Source organism: Fukomys damarensis, unplaced genomic scaffold, assembly GCF_012274545.1.
Source record: "Fukomys damarensis isolate Sample0158 unplaced genomic scaffold, DMR_v1.0_HiC HiC_scaffold_11, whole genome shotgun sequence".
Lineage (NCBI taxonomy): Eukaryota > Metazoa > Chordata > Mammalia > Rodentia > Bathyergidae > Fukomys > Fukomys damarensis.
The window spans coordinates 9,405,801-9,416,604 of NW_022900923.1; the positions used below are offsets into that span (position 1 = coordinate 9,405,801).

The 10,804-nt window shown below is 41.8% G+C and overlaps 1 protein-coding gene across 2 annotated transcripts in view; it reads right to left on the reverse strand.

Annotated features, from left to right (window-relative positions):
• The window catches only part of Pld5 (phospholipase D family member 5), a 307,043-nt gene extending 296,250 nt beyond the window's left edge, over nt 1-10,793 (reverse strand). For both annotated transcript variants that reach the window (XM_033762051.1, XM_010642582.3), the window contains exon 1: nt 10,562-10,793. In XM_033762051.1, coding sequence (XP_033617942.1) covers nt 10,562-10,750 — 189 coding nt within the window. In that variant the 5' untranslated portion in view covers nt 10,751-10,793. The remainder of the gene's footprint in view (nt 1-10,561) is intronic.
• Between the last annotated feature and the right edge of the window lie 11 nt (nt 10,794-10,804).

The window sequence follows — 10,804 nt, forward strand, 5'->3', positions numbered from 1 at the left end:
AAAAAAAAAAAAAAAAAAAAGGGAAAAGCAAGCAAGGAAGCAAGCAAGCCTGCCTCTTGCCACCTTGTGAATGAGCGTTTTAAAACCAGGATTATAATTAAGGATATTTTCAGGAGTTTTAAAGTAAGTTCAAATAAAATTTTTATTTTTATCAAGCTACGTGTATTGAGTTTTTATTGAATATATTAAATGATTACTTCTCTTACCAGAGCCTTTTAAAAACACACTCATCTGGGGCTGAGAATGCTTATGCAAAGTATCTTTAAGAACACAGTAAGAAAGAGTAGGAAACATACAAGATGAGCCTGAAGGATTTTGTAGTTATCAGAAAGGAAGTTCCCCCAAATTAAAAGCATTCAGGCATGTGCTAGGCCTGCAAGAATCTACCTGAAAGTGCTCCCAGCAGCCAAATCAGGAAACAACTCAAGGAACAAAATAAGTAGCATGGAAATCAGATTATATCCAAAGGATAAAACAAATATTCAAGTGTTCTACAGATCTAAATAAAGCACTGGATAAATAAATATTGGGGGAGAAGAGTTAAATCTTAATAATAACAAATGGAGTTACTCCCTGGTCCAGATGTTGCCGAATGCAGGAATGTGAGACTTAATTTCCAGCAATCAGAGTGTGGAAAGGAACAAACGATAACTTTACAGTAAAGAAAGCTGCCACACTAACTTAACCAAGTGGCCAGATCAGCAGTCACAGCATGAGGCTAGCATGTACTTCTTGCAATGATAACATAACAAGGGCAGGTCATCTCTGGTATTTTTTTTTCCAAAACCCACCCAAATCACCCCAGTTATGAAAAATGAGGAAAGGATGAGAAAGTGTCACAGACCAGAGGTGACTAAGCACACGTGACAACTAATGCCAATATCATGTCCTGGATGGGGTCTTGGAACAGAAAAAGGGCATTCGTTTAAAAACTGGTGAAATCTGAATAAAGTCTGGAGTGAAGACGCGAGGCATTAGGGAAAACTGAAATTGAGTGAGACGTGTACAGGAAATGCTTGTCTTATCTTTACAAATCTTTCCTGTAACTCTGTAAAGTTATTCCAAAATGAAAGAAACTTATTTTAAATATTATTAAGAATATCATGGGACAGATTTTAAGAAGGTATGCAACATCACAGATTAAAGCATGAAAATTTCAGGGAATGAAAAATGTTTGAAAACACCGAAACAGGAAATCAAAGTAGGAGGAGACTTTTAATGATCAACACTGGCAGGTTTTAAAGAGCTTTTGGCAGTTTTGACACGTTCCCCACTGCAGTGTCTTTGGGTCTCTGATTATGCATATTCAGTCGGAGCAGGGTGGGAGCTAAATAATGAACCAGCAGATTCAGGCAGAGCAAGAAGTCAGAGCAAAATATTCAGAGAAAATTTAAAAAGTTAATGCTGCCTCTTGAATAATTAAAATTGAGATACACAGAAAACAAAACAGTCCACTCATAAACAGTAATAGAAATATTCCTAAAGTGGCTAGGAAACCTTCCTTTCCCCAGCATTAAAATATTTAGTGGAATCTCAACCCGCATGATGGTTTGGATTCAGCCTCAGTATATCTTCTTGCATTTAATCATAACCGCACGAACGCCTTCTCGGTAGTTTTTGCGGCACTTCTGATGTTTCCACTGAATCCATGCTGTGTTTAACATCTCCAGTGTTTACCTGGCAAGTAGGATAAGAAGCCACCAATCCCTCAGCTCAGGCGTGTGAGTTCCGCCTCACTAAGCACCAATTCATTCAATTCACTCTTTCTACAGTGAAGTTAAGAAAGTATGCAAATCACAGATTAAAGCATGAAGATGTTTGTGCTTTAAAGGTGAGTGTCAACTAGGCTCTGAGCTGGGCATTAAGAGCACTGTGCACTGTTGTGACTAAGACATCATGGTCCTCCGGCCTTCCACTGAGGGCAGAAGACAGACAATTACTTTGAGCAATTAAAAAAACAACAACAACAGTATGTCACATGCCAAAGGGGATGCCTGTTCACAATGTTACAGGACTACACAAGAAGGACACCCAACCATGCTGGGGTTTAGAGATGACAAAATGTAATTTGAGTCCTGAAAGCCAAATAGATCATAACCAAGCTGAGGTCAAAGGTCCTATCCTATACATTTGAATTTTCCAAAGCCTGAAGCTCTTAGTTTATTGCAGAGAGGATGATGGAATGTTCATGTTAATTATGATCATAATGATATTGATAATATGGATCCAGACAATAATAATGGCTTAGGTCCAAGATACCAAGATGAACAGGGCAGACTTCCAACTCTTAAGGAGCTTTTAAAATTTTCCCTGTTCATTCTTGAATCCATCGTGCCAACTGAAATCTGTGACACATTCTTGGCACTCAATACATGCCTGTTTAACAGACGAGATTGTGCACACTTTCTACACCCATTCCAGCACCAAGTCCTAAGGCCTCTCATTTCATAACACATCTTGCATGTGTGCTGCCTCACTTTTTCTACTTTCACTGCCTCCTTGTTATTTCCTTCCCTAGACTCATCTGAGCCACTAAGAGATGCCCTCCACTGGCCTCTCCAACTCCGGGCTCTCATTCCTCAACACTGCATGCCAGTGCTATTTTCTAATACCTGGACTTTTTAAATAAAGCACCTATTCAAATATCTCCTCTTTGCTTATAGTATAAAGCTTGGTGTTTTCAAAGTCCTCACGCTCATTAATGTACTACTGTGTTTTCATACTCACATTTGAATAAAAATTTGTGTACATGTCTTTGGTGCACATGATTTCACATTTGTCTAGTTTATTAACTGTAATAAATGCGGGTCATAAGCACTGCTGAAGGATTTTTCCCTGGTCCAAGTTAATGAATAATTTTTTTAGTATACTGTTCTCGAGAGGTCTCACTGTTTGACTCTATAATCTCGGTCTATCATTCATATGGAACTTATTTGTGGGGATGGTGTGAAAGAAAAATCACAATGCATTTTTAATAACAGATACACAACTGGTCCAGCCCCTTTGTTTTTTTTTAAATACCACCTCATTCCCACTGTACTTCAGTTCACTCTGTCATAAATCCAGTGCCTAAACATGCACAGGTCTGCTGATGCACTCTCTAGTCTATCAACTGATTTGCTTATTCTGCACTACACCCACACTATTTTAACTAGCCTAATTTTATAACAAGTTGTGATCTTGGGAAGCAGCCTTTTAAACCGTGTTCTTCTTCACGATGGTCTTGGCTGGCTTTTGCCCTTTGCTTTCCACAGAAATGTTTGAATCCGTTTGTAATACAGAAATATGCACTTGCCAATTTGCTGAGATTTTAACTGGAATTAGTTCTGCTCTGTGGATCAGTCAGAGTTAGAGTCAAAAAAGAAGTCTTATCAGCTTTTAATAGCTACATTCCTAGTATGATATTTGCAATTTTATGCTAATATAAACGATAATGTTTTTATTTTTACTGTGGAATTGTTTTTTAACTTAATTTTACATATTGACTTTGTATTCAGTTCTCTGACAAATTCAGTGAAATTAATTCATCAAGCATATCTGTAGTTAATTCTGGATTTTCAAATGTACAGTCACACCATATATCAATATGATATACAATTTGATTACTCCCCTTTTTAAATTCAAATATTTTTATTTTTTATCTTGCCTTATTGCATTGTCTATGACTTCCTATACAACAATGAATAGAAGTGATGATGGTGGATATCTTTCTCCCACTCATAATCCATGAAGATGATTTTTCAATATTTCACCATGAATTGTGGTTCTTTTTAAAGAAATCTTTTATCAGAATACTAAAGTTTGCTTTTATTTCTAGTTCACTGAAAACTTTATCATGCATAGGTGCATGGCTTCATCAAATAATCAAATGCTCTTTCTTCATCTAACTATAGATAGTAAGTTAGTCTGTGAACATGATTAATTATAATTGATAAATTACAATTGATTTAAAAATTTTATGTCAACTTTGCATTGCTGGAACACAACAGTATTCCTTATTTACTTTTTTTTTTTTTTTTGGTTTTTGAGACAGGATCTCACTATGTAGTTGAAACTGACCTGGAACTCACAATGTAGCCCAGGCTGCTCTCGAACTCACAGCCATCCTCTTGCCTCAGCCTCTCCAGTGCTGGGATTACAGGTGTGTGCCACCACGCCCAGCTTTCCTTATTTACTTTAACTGTAGTTTCTCTTTGTCTAACCAATGAGACCCTTGAAAGTAGTAGTCTTACACTATTTTGCTTTTGTCTGTATTATGTATAATACATTATTGTGTAATATATGTAATATGTATAATGCAATATACATATAATACATATGCAATATGTACAAAATACATATTGTAATATAATAGAAATGTACATAATATGTACTATATAGTATTGTAATATGGTCATATTATAACTGTATTTATAAAACTGTAAACATCTCAAGGGAAAAGGACCTGCAGTCTTAGCATATTCCCCAACGGATGGAACACAGGATAGGTCAGATAAATGTTCACTGAATTAAACTCATAGTCTCCTAACAGCATCTTTCACACAAAAGATGCTCTCACCAAATCTGTCAACTGGTGAGTTTGGCAGCTAGTTGTTTTTGTTTGCTTGATGTCAGTGAATCCCACCTCAGTTTAACTCATGTTACTCTGGATCCTTTTGGTAGGAGCACAGTAATACCACATTTCAGAGAAACACTGCGTTCACAAGGCTCACTATCTACTCTGGAGAATAAAGAAACATATCCATCACCCAAGGTCATGAACCTCAGTTCCAAGAAAACCAGGCAGGTATTTCAATTCAGACCTGTCTGATATGCCAGGCAACGGTACGACTTTCCAACGCAGGCCAGGGCACCTGGGAAAGAGTGCCACGCTCTTCACTGAAATCCTTCTTTAAGAGCTTGATTTGTGGTTTTAAAAGTTGGGCTTATTTTTTCTCAGAAAAACCAGAATGTACTTTCTTTGGCTAAAAAGTCTGTCTCTTTAACTATCATAGTTTGACATCACCTTAACATTTCTGTTGTACCCCAAGCTCCCACACCATCACCTGTGCATATATGAGTCTTGGGCAACTCAGGATCTTTAATGTCCCCAGTAAACAGAGTTTAAGCAATTATTTCTGGCGTGAGATCGTAACACAGAGCTAGCTGTCTGTCTATGCCATCTATCTGTCAAGTAGGTATGAGAACATATTATAGCTACTGCCATTACTGGAAGTTCAAAAGATGTGTCAGATTTCTTGATCTGTAGAGTTGAAACAGAAACATTAGGAAATGCTGTGTAGCTTTAAGCCTGAGCCACCCATAGAACTGTGTAAAGAGACGTAGAAGCTCTTAGGAAAACTAGCCACAAACTGGTACGTGATTACTATATGGAATCGGAGAAGGAAAACAACATCTTAAATCCCATAATCTTGAGCTTCTCAAATTAAATATATCGAATGTGATATCACAGACTCTAATTACATTAAAATAAGTCAATGAGCCTCACTAAACTGAGTTCAAGAAGCCAAAGCTTCTTTCAAAACAAACCGCCCAATCAGCCCCTAATGAGAGGAGGCCAGGAGTGGGCAAATGCTTGTTAATTGTCACAGGGACAGGTGCAATCAAAGGACACAACACCGGGATCCATTAGAAGATATTCTCCACTGATGAGTTAGAGAAGCTAACAATACTGCCCTGTATAGAACTATCTGTTTTGTTTATCTAAAAATCGCACGAAATAATCATGGTCACTGTTACTCTTCTTAAGTGTTTGCCAGACTGTTTATTTGCTTTCTAATGGAACACTTTAAAAACTCGTTCCCTTAGGTTGAACTCTGTCTCTCCATGCCTCACTGGTCTGCTCCGTGGGACAGCAATGACATTATATAACATGAGCGGGGACAACTGCAGCTCTTTATTCTTTGAACATCATGGGAATAATTTATTCCAGGAGGTGAGTGTGTATTTGGCATTTATTTACAATACACTGGTAATATAAAATCAAGTAAAGCAGGTGCAAATTCACACTTAGAGGAAACTATATTCTAAGTGTGACACACTTATTAAACCAAGACATCACTAAGGTTCACATTAAGGATTCTAGTGTTTACCCTTTACCAAGTCTCCCTTTGGCGTTCTCTCCCCATTTTAAATAGGCCATCTCAGCTATCTTCCAGATTAATGACATACGCTCAATCTAATTCCACCAGTGCAAGCTGGAAGCGAGGGCAGAGGTTGAGGACAAGGCAAAGAGCTAGGCTTTCCTTGCACAGGCCAGCAGAGAGCACGAGGACCAGAAGATTCAGCCTCAAAATGACCAGACACGGAGTGAGCAAAAGGCCACTGTCCAGGAAGAGTCAGGTCACCAGAGGGTGGAAACCATACAAAGAGCCAGCTCAGCAGGCCCCGCACAGCAAGTGAGAGGGCCTTCCTGGTCAAAGGATCCATAGGTCTGGGACTATAAGTCAGATCTCAAATGTATATAATACTGATCTCAAATGTGAAGCCCGGGATCTTTCTGGGTGGAGTGAGAGGGCTCAGGCAGAGAGACAGGCAAAACTGAGACAGAACTACACCTCCAGGCACCGCTGCTGAACAGTTACGTGAGTCCAACACAGCACTGCGTGCAAATGTTCCGCTGCAGTCCTAGTGAGGCCTGGCAAGGGGTGCTGTTTCTGCTCCTTGTGCGTCTCAGCTGGAGCGCCTTTCCCATCCCCTTGGGAGTGAGCCTTCGCTTAAAACTTTCTTTGGTCAATCAGCGCCAGCCTTATGGATGGATCGATCACCCCTGGGTGGAAGCACTGAGAGCCATCGCTCAATCCACCAATTTCCCTAAAGCGGCCCTGGTAACCATGAAAGTAGGCACCTAGATGGAGCTTCCCTCTGGCCCGCTAATTAAGAAAAGGAGGCCACCCCACCAACCTGCACAGAGGAGAAGCGAGAGGGAAACACACTTATGCTGTGTTGGGCCCCTGACATTTGGGGACAGTTTGCTCCTGTAGTATAGACGTGGATTGTCCCATTGAAACATTGCAGCAAACCTCCTATTTCTCTAAAGAGAACTGGGAATGTGCATTTTGGTGACTGTGAGTCCTTGCCTAAGGTCACAAAGTTAATATGAAATAGAATCAAAGTCGAAACGAAACTCTGTCTAACCAGAACCCCCACTTTCAAGCCACCGGTTAGCAAAAGCCAACTGAATATACAGGAAAGAAAACAAGGCTTCCTGATCTCCATAAACTGCAGCAGGAAACCTTTACACCCACAGGTGGCATAAAATCAGAGAACCAAGCAGCTTGGCTTCTGTATCTCTAGTGCTTTCTAAAACACACACACAAATATCATAAAAACAAAACGTTCAAAAAGGACATACAGTGCAAATGGCCACCAGCTTAATGTCATGCTCTTCTCTGAGATGGTCAAACCCAGTTATCCTCAGAGTGACCCATTCAGGATCAAGCAATCGGGGCTTAGGAGTAGTATCTTGCCCCTTCTGCTTTTTTTTTTTTGCTACAACATAATGTCTTCATTTTGACATTATACCTAAGAGAAACATGGGATTCCGCAAATAATAAGACTTTCAGTCCTTCCCAAGCTCAAGGCCTCCGAAAGCCACAGGCATTATGACGCAGAGCAGGAAGCAAAAGGCTCCAAGAGCCAAGAGCATTATTTGTAGCTAATAAGACAACATTCTGCATGTAGCCAGCAATTTTACTTCTTCCTAAAATGTGCAAGTAAGTTCAGGGTCTAAAATTCAAGGAACAGAACACAATTCCCTTGTACCTTCTGAGCATAATTTAGGAATGGAAGAATTTCTTACATACATTCACTTCTTAATAGCTGTTCATCTTCAGCGTCAACCAACCAACTTCAGAAATAGTACCTAGAGATCTACTGGAAGTATTCCAATCCTCAACCAGTCCCTTTCCTCTTATCCAACCTGGCGATTCATGCAGTAGCCTTTAAACCAGAAAAAAACAAAGCAGTGATAAATTATTCTCACTTTTAGCAAAGTGGGTGGAAACATATTCTTTAGCTGTCACTTTACATCTTGTTATTGACTTTCACATTAAGCCAGGACTCTGAAGTCTGGATGGAATCCACACACTGCCACATTTCATCTCAGGGAATCCCGTTATTGTGATGACCAAATACGTGTGTCATTTGAAGCCATAATTTATTTATTCCTTTAATACTGAGATTGGCTTTTAAAGCATCAGCAAAATAACTGAGTAGGCTGTTTTCAGGCATATGATCTTCATCATAATTAATTCATTTTCTCAACATAATAAAAATGGTGGTCATCCACTTGATTAGACAGATCAGAAAGGAGTTTTTAAAACCACCATCAGTCACCTTTGAATTCCTACAACACGCTCATCCTAATCCCTGCAGCATCAAACCAGAAGGCACCACAAAGGTTCAGAATATTGTCTATAATGAAGTCAACACATTTTCATGCTTTGTGTAGCAACCACGTACCTAGGTTACATTTATTACAGGTTTTTAAATCTCAAGTATTGAGATTTACTGAGTTAGAAATAAACATCATCGTGGCATAGAAAACATGACATACAAATACTAAGAACCCGAATTCAAATGAAATGTATGTCTTCATCTGACTTTCATTTTTACAGCTTTTACAAATGTTAATTCATTAAAAATATGGGTATTTCAAAGGGGCAGGAGAATATAACAAAATTCATTTGAAGCAAAGCCCAATGTCTAATTAAAAGTGAGTACAGAGGAAAACATCAGAATACACATCTCTCATAAACTGTAGTTAAGAAAGCTAAACAACTGGTATGCCGATGTGAATACCAAATGAGCCGATTCATTTTTTTAAATGAATGCATGCCAGTGAAGAAGAAAGCAGAGATGCACACGTGTTTTCAAACAACCAGATTACGGGGGTCTCGAACCCCCAGAGAGCCCAGCATCCTTTCCCCAGGCAGAAAGACCAGGCTGCCATGGTAGACCTGCTTACTTTGAATGAAAAGCTAAACGCGAAGCAATGAAGACGCATGCAGCATCTGTGCCTCAAGAAGCCACAGTCATGGAAGGTTGCACTATTGATTTTCACTAAGCGAATAAAGGAAATAGATCAGCTGAAAGCACAAGCTGCAAATGAACACACACTTGAGGTGCAGCTGAAATGAAAACATGTTCTACCACCATACTAAGGCTGGACCACTTTTCCCTGGCATTGAAATCAACAGCATAAAGAACCAAATTACATGAGGATGCTCCCTTCCCAGCCCCAAACCCATAACGGGTCCCTTGGCTAATTCTGAAGCATGCACTTCAAATCAGTGTTGCTGCTGCCTTTCAAACAACTTGCTGTCCTGGGAATCTCCTTCAGCTACTTTCTTACACAGCCTGAAGAATCTGAGCATGCTCTTGGCATCAGCAATAGGCTCTCTAAATACAAGACAGAGCCTGTTACTCAACTCAAAGCTTTAAATTCGGACTTTGGAATTAGTAATTTCAATGACTTAATCAGAACCTGGATGAGCAGACTCTCAGGCTCTAACAGGAGAAACCCCTTTGCACGCCTCCTCCCGGGAGCCAGTGGTGTGGCGATGCCCACGAAAAGCAGGCAGTGTTCAGGTTGGCGCCGCAGTCGGAGACTTATGAGTTCCAGGAGTTTGGGGTTTCATCTTTCTATCACGATCAGCGCGGGGACCCAAATACAAGGAAACCTCCACATCCCATTAACCGACTCAATTCGGAGCCTGCAGTGGTGCTGTATTCTTGAGATAATTCCCTTAGTTTCATTTTAACAATTGGTTTCAGGAGATGCTGACGGATCAGATTTGCAACTGTGGATCCATAAAACGCCTTATGAGAAGGCTTTTTTTTTTCTTTCAGAATGGCCAGCCTTAGGGGCTTGACCCCAGAGCTCCTAACACTTTGCGTGAAGCCAGTGGCGCTCCTCACTCGAAGGTTCCCACCCACCGTGGCCAGTTTCTGGGGCGCAGGGCGATCCCCTTCTTCCCCTTTCTCCTTGCAACCCACAAATCTCTTCCCGGCTGGGCGCAAGTAACGATCAGATCACCAACTGCTCATCCCAGCGGACACTCCGCAGAAAACTCTAATGGCTTGTGCGCAAACCCAAGCTGCGTCGCCAGTAACACAACTTCATGGTTTCATTAAATGGTAGTTTCTGGACAGAGTGAAACAGCGCCAAAGACCCGAGTAAACGCCCCTCTACGACCCGTTACAGTGCTTCGCAGCGTTCCTGGGAGCCGCGTTTGTGTCAGTTCTACTTTGAGCTCGTCCCGCAGATCCCCCCAAGAACACAGTGCAAATGAACCCTACAGCGAGGAGCCGCCGGGGAGTCTGGGGGTGAGGGGCAGTGTTGCCTCCCCACTCCTTCCCGCTGCCAGCTCAGGAGGGCAACAAAGTGCAGAAGGCGAAGCCTGGGGCAGCGAAGGACGCGCACGCCCCCTCCGCCGACCATCTCCTCTTTGGAGATTTCCATGGACCCTGTACCCCCCCGCCCCGCGCGCACCGGCCACCACCGCAGGAAGGGGGACGGTGGCAGGTGCCGGTCGAGGCCCGGGCGAGCCGCCCTTACGTGCTCCAGCTTGTCTTTCCTCCGGAGCCAGACGCTGGCGCTGTAGTCCTGCTGCTTGACGCTGCTGTAGAAGTTCGCGCCCACTCGGGTCAGGCTCGGCGACGGTTCCTTGGGGCGGCTTTTGAGCTTCATCTGCTCGAAGCCCTCGTGGGGGGAGGCCGAGAGCCACTCGTGCTGCCGGATCTCCATCCTGACATGACCGGCGGCGGCAGGCGCGCGGGGGACGGGAGGCCCGGCGGGGGG